The 27,223-nt window shown below is 39.1% G+C and overlaps 1 protein-coding gene across 1 annotated transcript in view; it reads left to right on the top strand.

Moving 5' to 3' along the window:
• The first annotated feature begins 183 nt into the window (after nt 1-183).
• Nucleotides 184-27,223, top strand: part of RAB12 (RAB12, member RAS oncogene family) — a 47,256-nt gene continuing 20,216 nt past the window's right edge. Inside the window, exon 1 of the mRNA XM_069099663.1 lies at nt 184-742. Coding sequence (XP_068955764.1) covers nt 223-742 — 520 coding nt within the window. The 5' untranslated portion in view covers nt 184-222. The remainder of the gene's footprint in view (nt 743-27,223) is intronic.

Raw genomic sequence — 27,223 nt, 5'->3', positions numbered from 1 at the left:
AGGAAGGAAAAAGGAAAGAGGGAGGGAGGGAGGAGTACAGGACGCCTTCCTCTCCGAACGGCCGCAGGTTCGGTCCTCCCGCCGCCAGGGGGCGCTGGCCGCTCGCTCTCGCCGACTCCCCGCCTGGGCCGGGCCCCTCCCGCCGGCTCCGGCGCCTCAGAGGCCCGCCCCCCCGCGCCCCTCCCGCGGGCTCGTCCCCCTTCCTGCCCCTCCTCGTCCGGGATGTTGCTGCCGCTGCTGCGGAATAGCTGCTTCCCTTCTTCCTCTCCCGGCGGCGGCGGCGGCGGCGACGCGGGCTCAGGGAGCCGGCCGGTGGGGCAGCTGCTGCACGGAGCCCGCGGGGCGGCGGGGCCGGACGAGCCGGGGAACGACGAGCCGGGGGCCGAGCCCCAGCGGCGGCGGCGGGAGGAGGCGGCGGCGGCGGCGGCGGGGCCGGAGGCCGGGGGCCGGGCCCGAGGGGCGCCTCCTCCGGGGAGCGGGCCGCGGGCGGAGCGGGAGCCGTATGTGTCCATGGATCGGGGGGCCGCGCTGCAGAGGCGAGGCGGAGGCCTGAGCGGGGGCGTCTCGGCCGCCGGCTCCCCGGCGCTGTCGGGCGGCCAGGCCCGCCGGAGGAAGCAGCCGCCCCGGCCGGCCGACTTCAAGCTGCAGGTCATCATCATCGGCTCCCGAGGCGTGGGCAAGACCAGCCTGATGGAGCGCTTCACCGACGACACCTTCTGCGAGGCCTGCAAGTCCACCGTGGGTAAGCGCCGCGCCCGCCCCGGGAGGGGCCTAGGGAGGCCCTGGGAAAGGGGGCCGGGCAGACACCCCCCCCCCCCCCACCCCAGTCCTTGAGAGGCCGGGGACCCCGGCGCCCCGAGCCGGCCCCAAGTGCCGCCCGCCCCCCAGCGCTGGCCCCCCGGGGGTCTCCCCCCTCCCCAGCCTCCGCGTCGCCCCTTCCCCGCGTCGCCGGTGTTGACCTCACTTGTCCAGGCGTCCTTGAGCCTTTCTCCTTCCCCGGCACTTTCCAAGAACTCTGGGGTGAATCGCCCCTTATTCTCCAGCCCAGCCCGGAAAGTGGGTGCGCTGAGCGGAGGAGCCTGTCCGGGAGACCTGAAGCTGCTTCCCACTCCGCGGCCCCTGTTTTATTTTTGCTTAGGGCTGTTTTTCCTAGCAGCTTCCACAGACACCTGCCTTTGGCTCTTTTCCGTATTTGTGTGTGGTCATCCTTGGAAAAAAAATAGCTCCCGTCTCTTCCTCTTCTCCCGACACAGAACTGACTCAGACCGTCCATACCGCTCAGGGTGACCTGCCCCTTAGAGCCTCCCTAGTCGCCCTTCAGGTCAGGTAACTGAGAGGTGCCTCTGCCCGGGGGCAGCTGTCCCGAGCCGCAGCCAGCGTCCTTCTCCGCAGTCTTGTATTACTTCAGAGGCGGGGGGCTGGGGGGAGTCACTGGATACTTGGGGGTGGGACCCCGGCAGGCCGGTGGTGAAATTGAAGATAAAGATACCTTTCACCGGCTGGGGCACACTCGGTTGCTTGTGTGGCCTTGATTAAATAAGTAACAAAGGTGTATCAAGTTTATCTCTGGCAAAAATTTCCCCCTGAAAAAACAAATCATTTCTGTGAAAGGAACGGTACTTCGATGAAAGTGGGTGTCTACTTAGAATAAGCTACGGGTATGATGTACTGAAGCTTAAAATGCTTTTTAAAACTCTCTAAGGAAATGGATGAAAATATTAGGATAGGGCAAGTTTATTAATAAGCAGTACATTAAGGTGTACGTGATACAATAAAAGAATTAACTTTGGATCCTGTTTTCACTAATAGTGAATTCTGATAATATATTAACTTAGTACAACCGTGTAATAACGTACCAGATCAGAAAATAAAATTGTCTTGCTTCATAAAACTGAAACTGAAGGGAAATTTTATGAAGGAAGGCAAATTTATAGTAAGAATACACTGAAGTTACAGCATTTATTTGTAGCTTAGTTCAGGAAAGAATCTTGGAGATTTAGGCTAACCTGTCATTTTGTAGATGAAGAAACTACTTTGTTATCAATAATTGTTTTTGTGAAAGATCCCATAAAGCTAACCTGGATCTCTTCGCTCCTGGGCTGATGTATATTTAACCTATATAAAAGAAAGCTGGAACTGTGGTGCTAGACTGGAGATTCTTTAGCACAAAAGGAAATCACCTTGAATCATTAGCAGTTAGGGATTTCCTCAGGGAATGTTCAAGAAACAGTGAATATTCATTTTTAGATCTTAACTTTACCATTAATAGATAACCTTTGCAAATCCAATATTTTAAGATTCTGAAAGTCCTAATTAATTTGGAAACTTTCCTTATTCTTTTTTGTGGCTTTATTTTGGAAGTTTATGATTTTTTTTTAAATTCTGTACTTAATGTTGAAGGACAGGACCTGTAGATAATTTGTGATTATAAAGCTGTTATTCAGTGCTAAACAGTGCTAATTTTTCTAAGGGCTTATTTACACAGATTTTAAAAATGAGTTTAACTTGTAATATTTTAAGTTGTAACTCAAAAAATCCATATTTTGCACATTTTAAAAATCTAAATTTCTGTTTAAAAAATACACAGATTTTGTTTTCCTTGCTGCTGTTTTGAAGCAGTTAATTGTGGAAGTGTTTGATCTAACCTCCAGTTTCCTTTGTTTCCTTTCTAAGAGCTGCTCTTTTGGCATTTATTTACTTAAAAGTCTGATTTACCTGCACATAAATTGCATGTTTTATGATGGGAATGGTAAAAGCTTTACCTATGAGGTTTATTCTTTTACTTTTAGGTTAAGTAAACAATAATAAGTTTGCAGATTTATCTTTCTTAATTTTAAGGGTCATCTTTAAATACATAAGAGGTTATAGCACCTATAATTATATCCTTAAATTTACATCTGTGTACACTCTGATAAAGACAAGACAATATTAGTAAGTTATTGGATTTCACATTTAGGTCACTGAACCCTGATGCTACTGCTTTGCTATACCTGCCTTAGTTGGGGATACCCAAAAGTATGACATTTGTCTGATTAACCCTGGCCTACCATGACTTGGGTCCTTTGTTAAGCATGCAAAAACATCTTTAGACACTTTGACCTCCAGGGGCTTACTAGAAGACAAGCTAATACACCAGTTGTATCCAGCAGACCAGTCCTGTTGGAGATCCGAGGGAAAGGTGGGTGGGACACTTGGGGAAGAGGCTGTGTTTGAACTGAGCTTTGCTGGAAGAGTTTGACTTCGACAAAGCAAGATAAGGATGGAATTTGGTATAGAGAAAGCATAGTCAAGCAGGACTCCCTCCAAGTACATCAGTTTGGCTATATTGTAGGGCTCCCATAGAGGATCTTTTAGGTCAGACTGTAGAGTTTTGTATGTTAGAGTAAGGCATTGGCAGTTTATCATGTGGGCATTAAGGAGTTATTAAAAGTTTTTGAGCAGCAGATCTTCCAAATGGTATGTTAGGAAAGTTAATAGCACTTGGAAGATCAATTAGGAAACTTATATTAATTCAGGGGAAAAGTAGTGGGAATTGAAAAGAAGATACACATGAGGGAAATTTCAAAAGAATTGCTAGTCAGTAAACATTTATTAAATTCCTACTATGGGACAGGCGCTATGCTAACAGATGAGAATACAAAGAAAAGTGACAGTTTATGCTCTCAAGGAGCTCACAGCTGAATGGCACAACTCCATGAACAGTTAGATGCAGGATGTGCACAAGCTGTGTATGGGACAATGGAAATAATCAGCAAAATGCAGACACTAGAATTAAGAGGTTCGCAGTAGAACAGCAGTGTCAAACTCAAATAGAAAAGTATCCCTGCGGTTTGCATATTGATTTAGAAAACCACAAATAAACATTATGCTGTCATTTTATTTAGTTAAACATTTCCTATTTATTTTTAATTTGGTTCTGGCTTCACTTGGCAGTTTCTCTGCTAGTTGTGGCTGTGAGTTTGACACCACTGCTGAAGAAGGTGATATTTTAGCTGACTTGCAGGAAAACAGGAAAGCCAGGAGTCTGAGGTGAGGAGGGAGGGCATTCGAGGCATGAAGGACACTTAGTTAGAGTGGCAGTAGTTGGGAATTGAGTGTGTTGTTCAAGGACCAGCAAGGGAGCCAGGGTCATTTGATGTCAGAGTAAAAGGGAAAAGAATGTAGAGTGTAAGAAGATGTTTGGAAAGGGAGGAGCCAAGTTAATGAAGGCTTTGAACAACAAGATTTTATATTGATCTTGGAGGTGATAAGGAGCCACTGGGGGGCTTAAGTTGAACTAGACAAGCTCCAAAATTGACTTTAATGTTTTGAGACTGGAAGAATGATTGACAGAATAACAACTAATTTATATCAAACTTTAAGTTTTCTGAAACACTTTTCATAACAACTCGTGAGTTAGGTAGAAATAAGGGGGTGCAGAAGTTAGTGGATTTTTAAGGGGAAAGATGATTTCACTTTCAGATATTTTGAATTGAATTAGCCGTGTTATACACGCCAAGACAGATAATGATCCATTTCATTTGTGTGCAGAACTAAAATGTGGAAAATCTACCAAGACAGATTAACAACTCATCTGTAACATATATAATAACCTTAGAGAATTGGGACCCTGATTTGCCCTTGATCACACCCCTCATATCTATCAGAGAGTTGAATCAAGGTCTTTCAGACTCCAAGGTCAGCCCTCTGTCAACTGTATCTTGTTGCCTTTCCATCTGTTGGTAGGAAGACAATATATGGAATGATCATTCATTTAACAAGTATTTATTAAGTGTCTGTATTCCAGGCACTAGGAGTATGAATACAAAGAAGAAATAGCCCTTGCCCTAGAGGAATTTGTATTCTATTGACAGTAAATATTAAGTGCCTACTATGTGTCAGGCATCGATGGGAGTGTAGGTAAGTAAAGTTCCAGTTGAATGATGCAGACATACAGAGCATAGTCTTAAAAATTCATGTCTAGAGAGTTCAATTCCCATTGGAATTAGTCAGTGAAGTTTTTATGGAATATTGTTTTAAACTGAGAATTAAAGGGCCATTGTATGGCAGTATAATTATAAATGGGAATAAATAATGGCAGGGTAATGATAAATGGGGATTAAGAGGAAAATATTAAATACCTAAGAGTTAAGGGACCTTAAATGAATCCTTTTTAAGTCTCCTTATTTCCATTTCTGTTTATATAAAAGATATACCCAAAATCATTGAAATTTTAAGGTATTAAAGATGAATTTTATAATATTGAAACTACACTAAGACTTTGGATATACATTGTGTAATAAAAGTGATGGTAGTTGTTGCATTTATTTTCCTGACAGGAGTTCAAATTCAGCCTCAGACACCTAACACAAAAAACTAGCCATATGACCTTGGCCAAATCACTTAACCCCAATTGTCCTACTTTCCCCCCTCAAAAAAAAAAAACCACACCAAACTAGCCTTAACTGAGATAAATGTACTTAAACTGTATGTATCCACATTAGATGACTATAAAACATTATGGTACCCCAAGGAATTCAAACTCAGGTCCTCCTGATTCCAAGGCCAGTGCTTTATTCACTGCGCCACCTAGCCGCCCCTTAAGGCTAGTTTTAGAAATTTGATCCATGTCTGCTCCATCTGACTTCACACAGAGAAAAGATTATTCCATGAATGACAGACCCCCCAATTTTACGCCATTCTTGCAAATGTTTGCTTTTGGTAACAAATGCAGCTGGCCCAGAGTATGGATCCATTCTAGGAAAAATAACTCATGGTAGATGCCCTGCTACTGGTGGGTCAGTATTGGGTGCCTTGTAATTAAAAAGAAACAGATTAATCATATCAAAAGGAAAATATTAAAATATTTTAATATTAAACTGTCTCTAGAATAATTTGAACTTTCTTTCTAAGATTATTGAAATACTTCTTTGATTTTGGATAGGGTAAGAAACCTTTTTGTTTTATTTTTAAATGAATAAAACATTGATACTGCTATTCAGTACAGGGGATCATTTTTTTTTAAGCTTAAATGTAATAAGAGATTGCCATCATATAAGAAGTTTAAGGATGGGATTTTTTTTATTAATCAATGTTAGTTACTTAGTGAAATTTTACTGTACTGTTTTTGACAGTTTAAAAAATGGTACATGGAAAGTACAGTGGTAGCTTTTCAAGTTTGAAATTGGACGTGGAAAAGACAATCTGCCTTGAAAAGGAACATGCTTTGACCACTACCTTTCTTATATGCCTCTACTGTAGTTTCATCTGTACTGTGAACTTTCCTGTGACTTTGGGTAGCCTGGTTAGGCCTCTGCCTCATTTAATGAGTGAAAAGGATGCTACAGAAGCCCTGTTCTGCCTTTTCAAGTCCTATACCTTATTGAATTCTTGGTATTTTTCAGCTTCTCTTTGTTCTATGGCTAGACAAGTTCTCAAGAGCAGAAGCAGATGAACAAGCTTGAGATGAAATAACGTGAAGGATTGACCTAATGTCCATTTTATATTCGTGCTAATTTTTTTTGTCCTTAAGACTAAAAAGGACCAGTTCATTGCATGCACAATGAAGCAAATTGTGTGTTAGAATTATCATATGTACTTACTGTTTTTCTTGTTTGCTTACATCATGTATTGGAAGGAACACTGGGTTTAGAGTCAGACCTGGATTTGAAGCCTGGCTGTGCTATTTATCAGATGTATTTACTTCAACAACCCAATTGATTTCTGTGAATCTCAATTTTCTTGTTTGTAAAATGATAATCTTTTACAGGATTTTTGTGAGGATTTGTTTTTTGGTGATTTCAGTCATGTCTGACTCTTTTGACCCATTTGAGGTTTTCTTGGCAAAGATATTGGAGTGGTTTACCATTTCCTTCTCCATCTCATTTTACAGATGAGGAAACTGAGGCAACCAGAGTCACGCAGCTAATAAATGTCTGAGGTCAGTTTTGAACTCATAAAGATGAGTCTTCCTGACTCTAGGCCTGGCACTCTATCCACAGTGCCACCTAGCTATTGGGTATGCTTTGGTAGATTGAGTCCTAGATATTTTATGTATTTTAAGGTTATTTGGTGGTCTTAAAATTAAATTAATTTTTTTCATTTAAGCATTATTTTCTCCCACTTTCTGCCTCTAGGGAAAAAAAAGAAAGTCCTTGTAACAAATAATACATAACAAAGCAAAACAAATTCCCCAGTTTGCCATATTAAAAAATGTAGGTATCATTCTGAATAGTTAGTTCATCACCTCTCCGTCAGGAGGTGGGTGGCATTCATTTTCATCAGTACTCTGGAGTCATGTTTGATCATTATGTTGATAAGAGTTCACAAGTCTTTCTCAGTTGTTCATTTTACAGTGTTGTTACAGTATGAATCATTTTCCTGGTTTTGCTCACCTCATTCTTCATTAGTTTGGACATATAGGTCTTCCCAGACTTTTCTGAAATTACCCCCTTCTTCATTTCTTATAGCACATATACCAGAATGTGATTAGCCATTTCCCAATTGATCGACATCGTCTTAGTTTTCAGTTGCTTGCTAGTTGTGTGATTATTTAAAGGTGAAATTTCCATTTTGGATTTCTGGATTTTCTTTTTGCCATATAGAAATGTTAATTTTTATTTTTTGCTTTATTTTAGTATCCTCCAACTTCACTGAATCTATTGTTTCAGTTTCTTTTCTGATTCCCTAGGATATTCTAAGGAAGCCATTATGTCATCAGCAAATAGGGTAATCTTAGAATGACCTTTTAAATATGAATTGTGAAATAGGAATCATTTGTGTATTATTTCTTGGGGAAGGGGGTGGGTCATTTAAAATAAGCTTTACTTTACCTTCGAGCCTTCAGACAAGCAGAAGATAAGTTCAAACTTTGCTTTCAGGTACCTAGGCAACAAACCAATTAAATCAGTCTTCCTTTACTCTTTGTAGCATAATATGTTCTGACTTAATTAAATGGATATGTAGAAAAAAAGAAAACTTCTATAAGCCTTTAATTTTAGGCCAATATCCATTCGGTGGATATTGGACAAAAAGTGACCAGAATGGTTTTACCAAACGTATCATATGAGGATTGATTAAAAGGACCAGAGCCTTTGACACTGTTGATCACCCCCTCTTCCTGCATACTTCTCTCTACCTACATGTCACCATTCTTTCCCTATGTATTTGTCTGGCCCAATCTCAGTTTCAGATCTCTTGTCCATTGAAACATGGCTATCTCTCAAGATTCTGGCCTGGGTCCTCTTTTCTTTTTATACCATCCTTTAGTGATTTCAGCTATCATACTTTGCATTATTATCTCTATAAAGATGAAGGTGAAATCTATGTCCCCAGCCCAAATCTCTCTCCAGAGCTCCTGTGCCGTGTCACTATCTGCTAGACATGTCTGTGTGGCTATCTAGTGGGCACTTCAGAAGCAATAAATATTTATCAAGTGCCCGCTTTGTGTCAGACATTGTGACAAGTGCCAGATAAGTCAATATGTCAAAAATATAACTCATTATTTCCCCTCCTCAGCCCTGTACTGACCCTCCTCTAAGCTTCCCTATTTCTTTGAAGACAGCATCATCCTTTTAGCTGCCCAGATTTATGACCTTTGAGTTATCCTTCAGTGGCCTTTCCTTCTCCTTTCTTCCCCTACCCTCACAATCCCCAGTATATAGGCCCTTATCACCTCTTACCTGGACAATTTCAGTAACTTTTTTATTATTCTTGCTTCCTGTCTTTTATCCTATTTGATTTATCCTTTGACATAGCTGCCAAATTGCTATTCCTAAAGCATAGGTTTGAATGTCTTCTCAGTTTGCTTCTGTGGTACCCTGTTGAGTCTAGGTTAAAGTACAACTATTTTGCTTGGCATCAAATCTTTCAGAGTATAACTCTAGCTTAACCTTTCCAGATTTATTTCACATTACTGTCCTTCACAAATTCTGTGTTCTAGCCAAACTGGCTTACTTGCTATTTCCTGTATTCAGCATTCCATTTCATATCTCACCTCCCTCACTTTTTATAGCTTGTCCCCTTTCCTGGAATTTATTTGCCTGTCATCTCTGCCTTTGAGGATCCTGAGTTGTTTCAGGTGCTTACTCAGAGGGAAATTAATACTTTGTGTTTCTCCTAGCTAATTATGTTGCATTTACTTACCTGTGTAAAATGATGTATCTGATTTTAAGAGCAAGAACTACTTGGGGTTTTTTGTCTTTGTATCAGTTCCTAAAAGCGACCTTGCAGGTAGTGTATACTAATAAATTCTTGTTGAATTGAATTTAGAGAAAAGGTGCTGTCAAGTACTTGAAGGGTTGCCCTGTGGAAAGGGGTTTAGACATTTTCTGCCTGGCCCTCTAATGTAGAATTAGTTTTAGCTGGAATTTACAAGGAAGTTTAAGTGGATTTCCTCTAATTAAAACAGCTCTCAAACAGAATAGATTATTTTAGAAGTATTTAGGTCAAAGCTTTGTGGTTACTTGTGGCATATTTTACTTATATTTGCTGTGAGTTCTATGAAGTAGACGTCAAATATAAGAATTAAGTATAATCATAAATCATTCTAGGTCATACTGTTTGGTAATAGCCAGTGTGTTTATTGCAACTTTGACTTTAGGCTCTTTGTCATATCAACTGGGTTCAGCCCCTCTCTGAACAGATTTCTGTTTTGGAAATCATCAGGAGAAGTAATGCTTAACGTATCTGGGGGTAGGGGTAGAAAGAATAAATATGTACTGATGAGACTGTATGGTGACCATAGGGGCCATACCTATGGGTCTCAACAGATGATCTAGAAGCAATATAAGTGACAGGTAATTAGCCCCAGTAGGTAGCAGGGGAAAAAAGGGAAAATTTAATTTCTTTGTTTTGAGAGTAAGTTTTAGCTTTCCCTCAAAAAACAAAACAAAACAAAACAAAACAGGATAAGCATTTGAGATTGGGGAAAAATACCATTGTTTATTTTTTCTTGATCTTTATGTGTTTCTGTGTAGTCTCCCAGCTCTTCTTCTGCCTACTTAAAGAATGGGGGAAAGCTATCCATAATTTTTATTCAGAAAGCCCAGAACCTTGCAGTTCCACATTGTTCCATCTAGGAGTGTGTATAAAGATTATATTGCCAAGATGATGTAATATGGTGACTCAGGCAAATGTGAATTAGAAACTGCTGTTACTTAGTTAACATTTGAGTTTTTATGTAGGCATGTGTTATGAAATGTGTAATTGACTTTAGTGAATTATACAAACTAATATGCAAAGTAATTGCAATAAAACAAGATAAAATCATCTTTCAAAGAATGATATTTTGCATGTTACAAATTCTTCAAGTTTTTTAGGTAGAATTAAAATCTATTTAAAACCTGGCCAACCACATAAACATTTAATGTCTGTCTTGACAATTATTACACTTTGAATTGACCAAACTTATTAGAGATTCTCTTTTCCATACACCCTTTGCAGAATCTTAGATTTGCCCTTTGGTTAAGCATTTGTCTAGTTTTATAAGGAAAACATTTTTGTATTTATCTTTACTAGACATCTCTGACTTTTTGAAAACATTTATCAAACCAGACAGTATAAGTCAAAAATGTAGTACTTTGCTGTCATTATTATTATTATTATTTTATGAGGGCTGTCCCTGGGTGCACAGTGAAAAAGAGAGAGAGAAAGGAAGGAAAAAAGAAAAGAGAAAGAAAGACAAACTTATTAGCTTGTAAACTGGTATTCTTTCTTTTTGGATAGTATGGTCGTCTTACTGGAGTGGTATGGGACCTTGTTACTAGTTGGAGCTCAGTGTGATTTAGTCAGACATGGTGGACTAACATATGGATGACTTAATTTATAATCTTGATTCTGTTACTTTTATTTGTTTGTTGTTTTTTTTTTAATTTGTTTGATTCTGTACGACCTTGAGAAATGTCTTAATGTCTGTTTTTCCTTCCATATGTAATATTGAGAAAGATATTCCTGTTCTTTCACAGGAATAATATTTTCTTTGACATTTTAATGGTTCTGTGATCTCACCCATGTGCATACTCTTGCCACTGCCTTTTCATCTTGTGCCACTCTTGTCCATGTTCTCTTGTCAAGCCTCCACAGGCATACTTCCAGTGCCCTGGGGGCCTTTTTTCTTTTTACATTGCAGTGGAGCATGTATTCCACCTATGGATAATCCACAGCTCTTCTAGAAGAACTGACAAGCTTCCAATTCCAGTCCTATGTCATCTCTGTGATGATATTTTATAGACTTACTTTTACACTGAAGTTACTGATTATTAAAATACAATATTAATTTAGTTTGGAAGAAGCAGTGTAATGCAGGAAAGAGTACAGACTTAAAAGTCAGAGAACCAGGGTTCAGACCCTGCCACTGACATTCTTTATGCCTATGTGAGTCACTAACCTTCCTGCAACCTCAGTTTTCTCTTCTGTAAAATGAAGGGATTTTTATAGGTGGCCTTGGAGGTTGACAGTACTACGTTTCTGAACCTCAGTTCTTCCTAGAATTTCTCTACCTCCTATTTCTCTGACATAGACTTAAATCCTTAAAATGCTTAGTGTTCATGGTGCTAATTTCACAAATGAAATATCATTTCTTGTGGCCTCTGGATATACAATAAAACCAATTTCTTCCTTACCTCATATTTGGTTTCCAGGGAGCTCCTCCCAACCAATCTGTCATTTAGCTGCATTTTTTTTTCCCTTTTAAATGCTATACAGAATATGATCCACTTCTTCCATTCACATTTAAAATGCTGACAGCCAAATAAATGTTTATAGACAATACAAGGACTTGGTTAGGTTTTGTTTGGAGGTTTGTCTGTTTCTGTACTTTGTGTGCCTTTTTCCTTCCACTCTGTCACAGTCACTTTGGGGGTAAAAGCTGGGGTACATATAGCTCAGGGCCAATTTCTTCATTTACTTCACCTTTGTCTTATGGGTTGCTTTGTCACCAAGTGGTCCTTGTGCTAGTGATGGGGCTCTTCATACTTAGTTAGACTAGTCCTTGGAAAACAGTCTGATGGTGAGACTGTACTTGAAGTCTTTCCAACATGGTAAACTATGGCAGAACTTGCTGTTATGCTGGTGTTTTAACAACCCGAGATCATATCATACACCCCATGTACTAGGAGCAAAATCTTCATTCCTGCACCTCTGCAATAGTTTTTCCTTAAAAGGTAGCATTGATATCATCCTAAAGACTTGGTTGGATCAGATGAATGGAAGGCTCAGGGTGTCAGCATGACTTCTCTGTCACCCAAGAATAAAATAACCATGAAGAACTCTAAGCAAAGGAGCTTTATCAGCAATATCAACTGGAGTTCTGTTTTTATTGGATATCAACTCAGTACCCATCCTTACTGAATATTCTTCTGCAATAGCTTAATAAAGCTTTCGTTAACTGTTGAATGACTTGGAGTGTCTAATTTTGTTTCAGCATAGAACCAAAACTAACAGAAACCTGTCCTGAGTCACACCCCCTCCCCTCCCCAAAACAAATTTGTAACAAATATTCTGTAAGATAAGAATGGAGGTGTGTATCATTTACATTTTACAGGGTAAAAAAAAAAACAAATCTCAGATATATATATAGCCAGTATGTATAAAATAAGGACAAGAATTGTAGTTATCTGACTTCTACTCCAATTATTTTTTCTATTCTATTAGTAGCATTACTATTCCATACAAAAAAACAGCATATTACTATATAGTATTTCTTCACACTAGTTCTTCCTCTTATGACCTTTCCATTCTTCCAAGAGAACAAATACAGTTTAGTGATACTTCTTAGAAATGATAGAGGTTAGAAAAAAAGCTTTAGCATGATTTTCTGAAATTCTTCACACTTTTGGCAGTTCATTGATTAAAAAGGCATTTCCTATGAATGATTCACTGTAGTCTCAAAATCAGAGCAATCAGCCATCCTGAAATCATTCAAAATATGGTATCTGGAGAATTGGCAAGTCCTCAGTTCCTTTTTGTTCTTGACAATCTCTCCTTTATTTAAAATAAGTTCTGTTAATTGTTATCTATTGGATCCTGTGGGAGATGTAAAATTTAGATAAGATTCCTGTCCTCATAGAGCTAATTACAAGTATAAGGGAATATGACACCAAAAAACCCAGCCCAACTCTAGCACAGGATTAATACATACATACATGAGAGGTATAAACAGGACTGTGTTAAGTCCAAAGAGTGGGAGGAAGTAAGGTTAATATCAACTAGGAGGTCCAGGAAGGCTCCATGGAAGAATTGCCAGTTAGACTTTAAAAGATGGGTAAGAATCCAGCAGGTAGAGTAAAGCATGGAGAATAGGGCATATAAAATTTGAGCTAAGGCATGAAAGTAGTAGGAAAGTATTAGGTATCTGTGGGAGACCCCTTGTAGTCTAGTTGACCAGAATATGAGGAAAGGAATAGTATAAGACTGAAAAAGTGGGATAGTATGAGATCGTGTAGGGCTTTTAATAGTAATCTATGGAGTTTGAACCCAAATTGATAAGTAATAGAAGCTATCAAATGGTTTTGAGCAGAGGAGTCTCACCAGATTTATCCATAGGGAAATATTCATCTGACCACAGTGTGAAAGAGAAATTGTATCAAGAAGAGATTGGAATTGGGCAGGACACTTAGGATAAATTGTTCTGGAGTTTGATAAGGAAGACCTGTATTTGGGAAATGACAGTAGGAATGCAGAGTGAGTAAGGAAGGAGATTGAGAAGTTTGTTGTCCTTCATTCTCGAAGAGGACCAAAGTGACATCACTGTGTTACAGTCAAGTTACTGACTGATCAGACCAATACAAACTCAAAATGTTCTACCACAGATCAAGCACAAATAGTCCATATGAACTTTTGGGGTGGATTTTCTAAATTTACTTCTCACGTTTCTTTTGAGCTGCATCAATTCTGCTTTGCTCATAGAACAGCACCTCCAATGAGGGTACGCCATGCTGAGTGTGGTCCTGTGCCAGTGTCTCCCCATGTCACACAATCAATTCCAAAGTTCTTAATAGAGACCTTGAGAATGTCCTTTGTATCAGTTCTTCTGACCACCGTGTGAATGCTCACTTACTCTCTGTGAGTTCTCCGTAAAATAATCTTTTTGGCAAGTTCAAGAAAGGACCTCAGTGTCTGGTATCTTATCTGCCAGGTGATCTTCAGAATCTTCCTAAGACAATTCAAATGGAAGCAATTTGGTTTCCTGGCATGGTGCTGGTAGACTGTCCAGGTTTCGTAGGCATAACAACAATAAGGTCAGCACAATGGCTCTGTAGACCTTCAGTTTGGTAGTCAGTCTAATACTTCTTCTCTCCCACACTTTCCTTTGGAGTCTCCCAAACACTGAGCTGGCTCTGGCAATGCCTGTGTTAACCTCTTATCAATGTATACATCACTGGAAAGTACACTACCAAGGTAAGTGAACTTATCCATAGCATTCGAAACTTCTCTGTACTCAATGGTTCCACGTATGGATGGTGTGGTAGTGGCTGATGGAACACTTATGTTTTCTTGGTGTTAATTGTTAGGCCAAAATTGGTACAAGCAGCAGAGAATTGATCTATACTTTGTTCATTTCAGCCTCAGAGGCAGCATTGAGTGCACAGTCACCTGCAAACAGAAAATCACTTTGGTCTTGGCTTATAGTCTTTTCAAATTGAAGAATTTACCATCAGTGCAGTAGCCGACCTTGATGCCATGTTCATCCTCTTTGAAGGCATTAGACAACATGGCTGAACACAGCATGGGAGCAAAAGAAAAAAAAAAAGCAAGCACACAAAATTGATGTACAATACTGATGAACTTCTCCAGGCAACCAAATTTTGACATAATTCTCCATAAGCCCTCGTGACTGACAATATCAAAGGCCTTGGTCAGATCTAAAAACATTGTGTACAGACTGCTGTTTTGCCCCTGGCATTTCTCTTGGTAAAAAGCCGTAGGAAATGATAACTGATTAGCTCTGAAGGAGAAAGAAGAACCCCCAGCGTTTTGAACATGGGAGACTGTAAATGATGCCATTGATAGAGGCATTGAAATCCAAAAGAAGAGCAGATTCTGGGAAAACAGTGAAGTTGACTTGGAAAATACTGAGTTTTAGTAGGTTTATTCATTAAAGATATCCTTATAAGCCATGCAATTTGTGAATCTCCAGAGCATAGGAAGAAGGTAAGGGCTAGAGATAGCACTGACCTTGGACAAATGACTTAATTTTTCAGTGTGACTGATGAGATTAGACTAGATTATTGCAAAAATACCTTTCAGCACTAAGTCTTATGGTCCTATATAGATTTAGTAGTTATCGTCATAGAATATTTTGCATAAAACATTCAATGCCCAAACAGCTTGTGCTCTCTTTCATGCACTTTGACTTGTAATGCCTTTTTTAAGTCTAAAATTCTAAACTAGGTAGACACCTTAAAGTTTTGTTCTTATTACTCTTGTCTTTTTCTCAGACAGTACATCTATGTGGGAACATTTTGTATATTTCATAATTTAGTCCACTTACATAGAAGATGTCAATGATTTTTTTATCATTACTCAATTTTTAAATATAATGTAGCAAGATAAAAAGAAATCTTGTTATGATTGAGCTGCTGGACTTGTAGGAAGGAAGACCCTAGTTCAGATTCCACCTATGACACTTAATACCACTTTGGTCCTGAGTAAGCAGTTTAATCTCTTTAAGCTTTAGTCAGCTGTCCAAGATAAAGCAACTGAATTGATGATCAACTCACAGATTGATTCTTGATGCATTAATATGTTTTTCTGATACAAGATGGTTGTCTGATCTCTAAACATTTAATGCCCTAAAAAAGATTGTTTTATTATGGTAAAAGAATGTGTCAGAACCAGCTTCAAACCCAGGTCCCCTGACTCCCTATATTCTTTCCCACTTCATGCTTCAGTGTTCATTCTTTTTTCTGCTTTATTGCTATGTTTAATTTCATGTAGCATATTATTTCAGTCAATATGAAAGTTGATTTGTAGTTTAAAGAAGTCAGTTTTTTTAAGTTGCATATCGAATATCATAATATCAAGAAAAGAATGTTCTGTTTCTATTTAAATACATTGACCTATCACTATGAATGAGGCTCTGCAAAATAAAAGACTGATATAGTACTTATTTTACCAGTCCTAGAAGAAATTAGGAAATTTATATCATCTGATAAAAAGGAAGGTGTTTCTAGGGTGAAGTCACTTAGGAAAACATAGGACCCTTAAGCTCCTATTGAGCCGACTACATCCTAGAAAGATACATCACCAAATGCCACATAAGAGATTTTAGGGACATTGACTTTTTGTTTAACCTAAGTGGGTGTCAAGTGTGTGCTCTAGTAATCACACCAACTTTTCACCTCTATGAATTGCTACTAACTTGTTTCCTTATTTATTCTTCTCCTGGCTTCTAAGGTAGCAGAGAGAATGTTTTGATAGTTCCTTATAAATTGATAGAAATGTACAGTCTCTCCCATGAATGGGGTCTGAGCCCTCACCCTAGTTTATAAGTAAACTAGACAAATCTTTTTTTTTTCCATAAGCTTTCGCTCGTCTGTCCCTCATTGTCAAACACCTGTCTCATAGGCTTGTATAAACATCAGTGTTATTGTCCATACAATTTATACAGTAACAAATAATACAAATACATAAATGTTTACAGTAGAATGACAATGAGGAAAATTCACCACCAGAGTCACTTCTATACTCTTCAGAAACAGGAAAAAGAATGGGCTATTCTCAGAAACACCAACTTCTTGAATTACAGAAAAGTGATTCAGTTAGAATAGTGGTTTTCTTCATAATATCTCTTTACAAAATAATAGTTAAATGCAGATTCTGTACAATGACCCTTCCAACACAGACTTATATAAACTAAATCTCTCAAGAAAGAATTTCTCTTCCTCCTTTTTCTTGGTTCTTCAGTGGCCTCTCTGTGCCAAGACAACCCACTCACTCCAGAATGACAGTTAGTGTTACTCTCCAAGATGCTACTCCTTCTTAAAGACATAGTCATAATATCCAAGTCTGTTGGAGGGAAGAAGAGACAATGACTAAAATTGGGTTACACGACAAGAAGGTGGGAAGAACTAGTCAGTGAGGGGGTGCCTTAAGTTATAAGTGATTGAAGATCCAGGTGAGGCCGAGTGTGGAGCAGCAGTGCAGATAAGTCTGATGAAGTTTTGAGAGCAGCAACAGTGATCTTACTAAAGAAGGAATTGTATGAGACCTGGAAAAGTAAGCAGTACGTGCATGGAATAATAAACACACTCGTTCTGGAGTCTGAGGTCCTGGATTCCAATCCCACCTCTTAAGCATGTGTTGGTCAGGTCATCTAACTTCCCTGAGCTTCAGTTTCTTCCTCTATTTAAAAAAAAAAGTCTGTTGGATTTGATGCTTTGAGCTCTAAATCCTTGATTCTTTGAGCTCTAAATGTATAATCATGTGATCCTCTGAGGATGTAGAATGAGCCAAAGTGTAGGAGAGAGAACTGCTCTGGTCACTTATCTTCAATTTTTTTTCCCTTGTGTGCTTTTTTTTTTTTTTACTGTTAAGTAATGACTTAAACACCACAAAATATTTTTTAATCTAATGCATTTTAAATATATTACCAACTTTATTAGCCCTTCCACAAAGGCAATATTATTATTGTACCTTTAAGAGGAAATAGAATCTTAGGAAAAATGACAATTAAACTTCTACTTTCCCGGAGATGTTCTTCTCTCTTAAAAATATAGTAACAGTTTCCATAGTTTATGTGGGAGGGGTTATTGAAGCTGGTGTTATATATACATTACTTGAATCTTGTACAATGGAAAAAAACACTGTTTCAAAGTCCAAGGATAGAAGGTGGGGAGTGGTTTGCAATGGCAACAGAGAGGAAAAAATGTCCCTGTGGAACAAAGCACTGCTTAGGAGTCTGTGACAAGCTAGAGATAGAAGACTGAGTCGGAGAATTAACTCGCCCTACAATAGGTCTGTCCTGGAGTGAATCTCAAAGTTGAATGGATTTCTGGGCATTGGGTAGGGATAGAATCTATACCTGTTGGAGAATATGTCAATATCACTAGAAGTAAACATACAAGATTTTGGATGTGGTGATTACCATTTATAGTTCTCTGTTTGAGGATTTGATTCTCATACTAAGTTTGTACTTAGTTGTTTCATTGTCTGAGATTTGTACATTGCCTCTTTTAAACTTCTGGAAAAGTATTTATAGTAAAGAAAATGACTATCTAATGGGATAGTCATTATTTTTCCCACATTCTGCCAAAATGGACATATATTCAGTCAATTAATTACATGCTTAATGAACCCATTCTGTAAATGGTTCTAGGTGAAAAAGAAGCCAATTTTTTAGTCATATGATGTTTTTGACCAATCCCCAATTGTTCTCTGCATTGATTAAATGCACACCTTGTGAATAAGTGAAATTGAGAGCAGAGAGTGTGTATGTGTATTTATACATGGGCACACATACATACACATATATATGGGGGGTAGGTATGTATATAATTATAATATGTATAAAATTGGATTAGTTAACAGAGCTAACAGTTTGAGAAATGCAGGCTAAGTTGCACTCAGTTATTTTATAACTCTACATATGCTTTCCTAAAAATCACCTTTATGCAAAATCAAGCATTAAAAACCACACACACACACACACACACACACACACACACACAAACCTTTAAAAACTATAAGAGAAAATAGAGTTAGGGACACAAGATCCAAAAGCTCCAGAAAATGGTAGCACAGTTTTTATACATGTTAAATGGTTGAGAAATACATAATTATACATAAATAGTGGTGACACTCTTGGCTTCAGGCTGCTTCTCAGTTTGAACTTTTGATCACAGGGTAAGGATGCAGCCATGGGAAAGTTGTAGAATGGGTGCCAACCAGTCCTCTTCCATCCACTGCTCTTACTGCACCAGAAAATATATAACAAATGGTACGCTTTACCCTGAAAAAGAACAGACTTCTGCATATGGAAGTGGGCCCTGAACTTCATCCCTTGGAAAAACCCCCACACTTCTACCTGTTGGGACCCAGAATGGTAGAATTGGAGCAGAGCTCTCTCCACTCATTCCCAGGTTGAAGAAGATGATCATGCACCAACTCCCAACCACCAGCACAACACAGAAGTTTAAATCAGACATCTCCTTTTCCCATAGGCCCAGGGTATGCTGGTGGCTCCTCTTTCCCCTTCTCCCCGTCTGTCTGTTGAGGTCATCCTCCAAGTTATTGTGAAGTGGTACAGACTTTCTGGGATCTCCCTATCTCTTGAGGACAAAATGACAGACACTTCCCCAATGCATCAGTTGCATTGGAACAAATTCAAGTTTTCAAATAAAGCATTATTTTTTTTTAAGCAATCGGGGTTAAGTAACTTGCTCAAGGTTACATGGCCAGTTATTTCTGGGTGTGGTGCTGAGTGTCTGAGCCCGGGATTCGATCTCCAGGTCATCCCGACACTGGAGCCGGTGTTCTTACTCGCTGTGCTACCTGGCCGCCCCTAAATCAAGCATTATTAAAGCTGACTAGTTATAGCTTAAACAGAAATTTTTAAACTCACTTTTAAAAAGTTGTATTTATGCCTTTTGTTATTACGTCAAGTCATTTCCACCTGAATCCTATCCCCTACCTCTCCCTTATAATGAACTCAGCCTTGTGAGTTCTTTTATGAAAGAGAAATAGTTCAGCCAAAATAACTTATAAATCGATTTCATCGGACAGTTTGTACTACACTCTACCCTATATAATCCCCACCTCCCTGACTAAGAGGTGGGATGAATTTTTCATGATCTATTCTCTAGCAATTGTAATTAGTCATTACTGTTGTTCAGAATTTGGCATCCTTTTAGTTTTTTTTCTTTAACACTATTAGCAAAATAATTTTATGTATTGTTTTCCTGGTTTCACTTTGCTTACTTATTGTGTCATTATGTGTGTATGTATGTATATATTATATATATATGTATATGCATATTGAATATTTTCTCACCTTCTGTATCTTTTGTCATTTCTTATTGAACAGTGATACTCCTTTGCATCCATGCACCACAGTTTATTCAGCAATAGATACTTTGTTTAAGATGTAAAAAACATCCTATATTCCTATAATTCAAATGGAATTATCATCTCTGTACAAAAGCACACCTTTATGGGTTTATAAATTGCTATGAACCTTACTATTTTAGTAGTAAATATAGTAATTTATGTTCTATATTCCATTCCATTTTTAGTTTAATAACCTTTCTTTTCAAATTCAAAAGACACTCTAACATAACTTTGAATCAACAACAATACCTGCAGAAACAGAATATCCTTGAATACAGAGGGTTTAAAAATCACTTTCAAACAACTAGTACTTTACTAAGTAGTAAATCTTTAACAAGAAATAGTTCCATGGATATCATATAAACAACTAAATATGTATTATAAAAAGGGATGGAATAGATCTTGATTAGTAACAAAACTATGGCATTTATTATAATTTTCAAGTAGAATTGAGGTCAAGGTTTAATGGTCATACAGTTATGTTGTGTCCTAGAGTATAGAAATCATGGAGAGCAGTCCATCTAGTTATCTGTCAGTCTGGAAAGATGAGATGAGGACAGATTTTGAAGGATTTTAAATGCTGAAGAGGAGTTCATATTTTATTTAGGATGCAATGTCAGTGAAGCTCCTTGATCAGAGGAGTAAAATGGTTAGATCTAGACTTTAAGAATGAACATTTGACTACTATTTGGAGGACAGTCTAATCAGTGAGGGAAGAGAAACTAGTTAGGAAGTTACTGCAGAAGGCCAGGCCAGAGGTAACAAGGCCCTGAACTTGGAGTGGTTGTGGTAGGGATAGAAAGACGTAGATGTAAAAGAAATTAGAGGGATGGTGGTTTTAGGGGATTTTTGTGTGGGATCTACTAATTTTGAAATGCCTATGGATTGTGCATATGATGTCTAGCAGGCAGTTGGAAATGCAGAAGTGCAGCTAAGGAGAGAGCTAAGGACTGAATGTGTAGTTTTGGTTGTTATCAGCAGGGTTAATGACAAGAAATCCTCACTAGCTAGGCTATGGTATACTGGTAAGTGACTACATAGGGTAAAGCATTGTCTGGGCTTCTGGGGCTAGTTGAAACCTTGAGAGCTAATGAGATCACTGAGAGAGAATTTATGGAGAGAGAAGGACTGGACAAGAGATTATATTGATCCTGCAAAAGAGATAAAGGAAAGGCCTTCAGCACACCTGAAAAATCCATCAGTATCTGGCAAGGCTTGGAGGGGGAGGTGTAGGGGAGGTGAGTAGGCAGTAACTCGGGTCTGCCACCCATAGAGATTTCAATGCCACTCTCCATCCAGTTCCTTTTCTTCATCTGGATGAAATGAGCAGATATTTTCTATTCAAAGCTGTCTACAGTAGATGCCTCTGCTTCCTTTCCTCTCATTCTCTCCTTAACTCTACAGTCTGCCTTCCAACCTCATCATTTAACCTAAACTACTTTCTCCAAAGCTAATAATGATCTCTTTATTGCCAAATCTAATGATCTTTTCTTAATCCTTATCCTTCCTGACTTATCTGCAGTCTTTGTTAGTACAGATTACCCTCCTCTCTCTAGGTCTTTGTTTTACTACTGTCCTGATTCTCCTCTCTTCCTATCTCCCCAGTGCAGGTTCTCCTCCTAAAATTCTTCTCCATCTGAATTGCTGGATATTCATCAAGGTCATGCCTGCTAGCTGGGAGTATCCCACAGGGCTCTATCCTGGGCCCTCTTCTCTTCTTCCTATGTACCAAGTCACTTAATGATCTCATCATCTCCCTTGGACTCAATTATCATCTCTATGCTAATGGCTTAACCTCTTTCTGTACCTCCAATTGCCTATTGATTATCTCCAACTAGATTTCCCACAGACATTTGAAACTCAGAATGTCCAAAGTTGAACCCTGTATCTTATCCACCAAGCCCTTCCCTCTACCTAACTTCCCTGCTATTGTTAAGGTGCCACTATCCTTCCAGTCACCCAGGCTCATACAACTTGGGTGTCAGCCTTTGCTCATCTCTCTCACCTCCCATAGCTAGTATGTCATCAGATCCTGTCGTGTCTGTATCCATAGTATGTCACAGATGCAGGCCTTTCTGCCCTCTGGCACTGCCAGCACCCTAGTGCAGGCCTTGTCACCCACACCTTCCGGTCAGTCTGCCTTTCCCCACTCTAATCCCTCCCCCACTTAACTGTCAAGTTGATCTTACTGAAGAAGAGATCTGACCATGGCACCTACCCCGCTCTGTAAATACATCCCAATAAATCAGCAAATTCTATTGGTTCCCTCTGACTTCCATGATCAAACATACAGCTCTCAGTTTGATATTGAAGTCTCTTCATAACCTCCCTCCCCTCCTCCCACCTCTTAGTCTTCCTATACCACAACACACACACTCAGTCTCTCTCTCTCTGTCTCTGTCTGTCTCTCTCTCTGTCTCTGTCTCTCTCTCTCTCTGTCTCTGTCTCTCTCTCTCTCTGTCTCTGTCTGTCTCTCTCTCTGTCTCTGTCTCTCTCTCTTTCTCTCTCTCTCTCTCTCTTTTCAATTCAGTGCTACTGGCCTCTTTGCTTTTCCTCAAACAAGACATTCCACCTCCCACCGGCTGTCTCTTATGCCTGGAATGCCCTCCTTTATCTCTGCCTCCTGGCCTCCTTCAAGGCCCAGCTAAAATCTCTCCTTATGGGGTGACTAGGTGGTTCAGTGAATAGAGCACTGGCCCTGGAATCAGGAGGACCTGAGTTCAAATCCACCTCAGACACTTAACACTTACTAGCCATGTGACCTTAGGCAAGTCACTTAACCCCAATTGCCCTGCCTTCCCCCCTCCAAAATGCAAAAAAAAAAAAAAATACCCCCAAACTCTCCTTCAGCAGTAATCCTTTTCCAATCCCCCTTACTCCTATTGCCTTCCCTCTGCTGATTCTTTTCTTTTTTTTTTTTTTTAAGCAGTTGGGGTTAAGTAACTTGCTCAAGGTTACGGCCAGTTATTTCTGGGTGTGGTGCTAAGTATGAGAGCCCGAATTCAATCCCAGGTCATCCTGACTCACTGCGCCACCTGGCCACCTGATTATTATTTTCAATTTATTCTGTATGTATGTTGTTTGTACGTAGTTGTTCATTTGTTGTCTCCCCCATTATATTATGAGTTTAAGAGAAAGAATTCTTTTACCTTCTTCTCTAGCCTTTTCATTTAGTGTAGTACCTGGCACTAGTAGGTACTTACTGCATGTTTATTGACTTACTCTTAATCTAGAGTTATTCAGTCCCATCCCACCCCTGTCTGGTTTGGAGAGGAGGCAGAATATAACTTTCTGGCATCCTAAGTTGAATTTTTCAGTGCATTTTGCTATAGAATCTTCATTTTGCATATTAGTTAGATTATCTACTCTTCTACTTAAATTTGCAATACTTATTATGTTTGCCATACTACTTTGCTTCTGATCCATTTATGGTAATGAACTATCATACAAACCTTTTATATTATTTTTAGAGGAAAGTGCTTTCTGATTTCCCAAAAGTAACTTACAAACTAACTCTCTTTGAATAGAGATAATAATTGAATCCATGTGAAGCGGTGAGATCTCCAAGTGTGATAGTATTTAGAAGAGGACCCAAGACAGAGCCTTCAGGGACACCCACGATTAGCAGGCATGACCTGGTGGAAGATCCAGCAAAGGAGCCTGGGAAGGAGTGGTCAGACAGGTAGGAAGAGAACCAGGAAAGAGTAGTGTCATAACATTCTAGAGAGAAGAGAGTATCAAGGAGAAGAGGGTGATTATAATTTCAGAGGCTGCAAAGAGGTCAGAAAGGATGAGAACTGAGAAAAGTCTGTTAGATTTGGCAATTAAGAAATCATTGGTGACTTTAGAGAGAGAAGTTTCTGAGCAATTTTTTAATGATAAGTTCTGAAGCCAGACAGTTGAGAGTATAGAGGAGAAGAGGAGAAACGGAGGCACTGATTATAGAGGGCTTTCTTAAGGGGTTTAACCACTAAAAGGAGAAATACAGCTAGAGTATAGGGGCAGATCAAGTGAAGGATTTTTTTTCTTAAAGAATAAGAGAGACATGAGAGTGTTTGTAGGCAATAGGGAAGCAGCCAGTAGACAGGAAGAGATTGAAGGTTAGTGAAAGAGTGGAGATGATAGAGGGGAAAATCTTCAGAAGATGGCAGGATGGAATAGAATCACTTGTGTGTGTTAGAGGGTTTAGCTTTGGAAAGGAAGAAGGCCACCTCTTCATATGAGACAGGGAGGGAGTAGATAGTGAGCAAAGATATTTATGTGATGTGAGTTGAGGAGGGAAGAAATTCTTGGAGAATGGCCTCAATTTTTCCATCAGAATATGAGGCAGGGTTCTCACCTGAGAATGTAAAGGGTGTGGTGGTATATCATGGGAAGCTTGAGAAAGGGTGAAAAGGTTGGAATAGCTCTCTAGTAGTGAGAAAATGACTTGATTAGGGAGATGTGAAAGTACTGCTTTGCTGCATTGCGGGCCTAGTTGGAATTATGTAACCCCAAATTGTCTTGGATCCAGTCAGCACAGTTTCATAACTTTTAACAGCTTCATTTAATAACATGAAGGAGAACAAAGGTATCAGGTGGTGGGAATAATCCTTGGTCGTGGTTTGGGTTTGGATGATAAGATAAGGAAGCAGGGAACATGAGTATGGAGGATTTAATTTAAGAAAGAGAAGGGACAGTGTGTAGGCAGTACAGGGATGATAGAATTAAGGAAGAGAGGTGTGTAGTGGGGGATTATGGTGAGGACGAAGACTAGAAATGAGGGTTGTAGGGATTGAATGATTATGATCAGATAAAGGAATTTCATAAACATGGAAAAGGAACAATTTTGCTGTTGGCAAGACTTTCTTCTTTTGTAGCTAAGGTAGAGTTTAGGAGTAGGTTATGGGGATTCAGTAGATTGAGGAGCTGTGAACTGAGGTTATTTGAAAGAGTATTATATTGGAGCTCCCTAGTATTGAGGGTGGGAGGTGGGGTGGAAGGAGCATTAAAGAAGGAAGGAGAATGTCTTGAGAGTCAGTAGATAATAGCTACCAGATTTTTTAAAATTAAGATGGTTAGAAAAATGGAGTTCAGTTAGGTTTGGTGACACATGTGTATAATCTTTACTGCCAGAGATGTTGGTTGATTTGCTTAAATGTGGGTTATTCTGAGCTGCAGTAGAACTAAAACCTACTGAGTATCTGAACCTGAGCCCAGTCTAAGCCCTAGGATCAGAAGGCTGCCAGGTTACCTAAGGATAGGCAAAACCACTCAGATTAGGAAAACGAACCAGTTAAAACTTCCAGGCTTCCTGTTGGTTTTGCAGTCAGGTCTACAAGTGACCACTGAACTTCTAGTCTGAGTGAGAGCAAGACTAGTAGCAAAAAAAAAGAAAAATGCAGTTTCAGGAATTTCGAAAAACATTCTTTCAGGACAATCCTTTTTATAATACAATTTTACCTTTGAATTGCATACTTATTTCATAGATATTATGTATATGAGTATAAACTATAGAGGTTAATTTTTAAATATCTCAAAATTTAAGCTTAACTGTTTTAAGAGATTTTTTTTTCACATAAAATCATTTAATTGGAACTGATAAATCCTTTTATTTCCTTCTCACTTAACAAACTAGGATGATGAAATGAGTGAACTTAATATACATTGAGCCAGATTTATTCCCGGGCTATTACTCCATTAGAAAGTGAGTTTTACCCTTAGGTAAAGTCCTTTCTCTAGGCTTCTAGATTTTTTTTTTTTTGATTAAACGTTGTTTGAACTTGTCTAGACATCTGAGGCAAACTTTCTTTCCTTTTCTATAGCCATGTATCAGTTCACAACCCCTATCTTGAACACCTTACATATACATAAATAGACTAAGAATTTCAGAATTGAATGGGACTTCAGAGTCCATCCCTATATCTTAATAAGACTATTCTTCAGCATACCCAACAAATAATCATCTAGGCTTCATCTAAAAATCTCCAGTGATGTACAATGATGAGTGTATTAACTTTGGACAGCTCTAATTTTCAGAAATCCAGTTTGGTTAATAACAATGTCATGTCTTTCCCTTAAGTCTTCTTAAAACTAAATATCCCCTTTTCCCTTGGAGAGCCACATGTTGAAGCCTTTCACCATTCTGGCATCCTTTCTCTGTAGCTTATAAATGTCCTTCCTAAAAGGTACCTTCCAGAACTGAGCACAGTACTCCAGATATGATGGAACCAGAACCCTGACTCTCTGCTCATACTCAATCTTTCTCTCTGAATTCAGCCCAAGGTTGCATCCACTTCCTTGCTTACCATATCACATTAAGGAGGGTACATTTGGCACATGCAGTCCAGTATACACCCAGATCCAGCCACTTCTCCGTTTTGTATTTGGGAAGTTGATTTTTTTTTTAAGACAAACTAAAGTAAAATGACTACCTTTATTGCTGTTAATTTCCCCCCCAAAAGATATCCATTGTTAGAAAAACAAAATTAGCAAAGGGAAGTGAGGAAACCCAGGATGTTGTAATAGACAAATGACTCTCCCAAGTGGCTTAACAGACATACCACATACTTGAGAGTAGTGTCAGTATGTCAAGGATCTCATACCTCCAGCCTAGAATCAGATCACATGATTTTCCCAAAGTTACAGAGCTTGTAAGTGTTAAGAATTTTGCATGTAGCTCTTGCTGACTCCCAAGTCCCAATATTCTCTCTGCTTGGTTACATTGCTTCTGATGAGATTTAACGTTTTGATGGCAAGTTATTTGGAATTTAAAACTTCTTTCCCAATAGCAACAATGGCCAGGACATAGCATTGTGGTTAGAGTTTTTGCTACTTCCTAGCAAGATGGTGATGGGAAAGCCATTTAATTTCTCTGGGACTCAATTTCTTCATTAATAAAACAGAGCTTACAATACCTGTCTATGGTACTGATCCCACAGCACTGTTGTACAACTCAAATAAGGTAATACATTGTCACTCCTGGTGATAGTAGACTTCCAGAATACTGGAGGTGAGAATTTCTCACATAGAAGGAGCCCTACCTTACATATACCTGACTTTTATATATACTTTACATGTGAACAAAAAAACTTCATAAATCCCATACTGTAGTTGCAGCACTTTCCTAAAGCTGGGGGTAAAAAGAAACCCCAGTCCTGTGAATGTTATTATCTTGTCCTTAGCTCCTCCTCTCCTCACGGTATCAGGGTTCTTACCT

Source organism: Petaurus breviceps, unplaced genomic scaffold (assembly GCF_028583685.1).
Source record: "Petaurus breviceps papuanus isolate PSGF00001 unplaced genomic scaffold, PetGlider_PUasm1.0 38, whole genome shotgun sequence".
Taxonomy (NCBI): Eukaryota; Metazoa; Chordata; class Mammalia; order Diprotodontia; family Petauridae; genus Petaurus; species Petaurus breviceps.
This window is presented reverse-complemented; position numbering and strand designations above follow the sequence as displayed.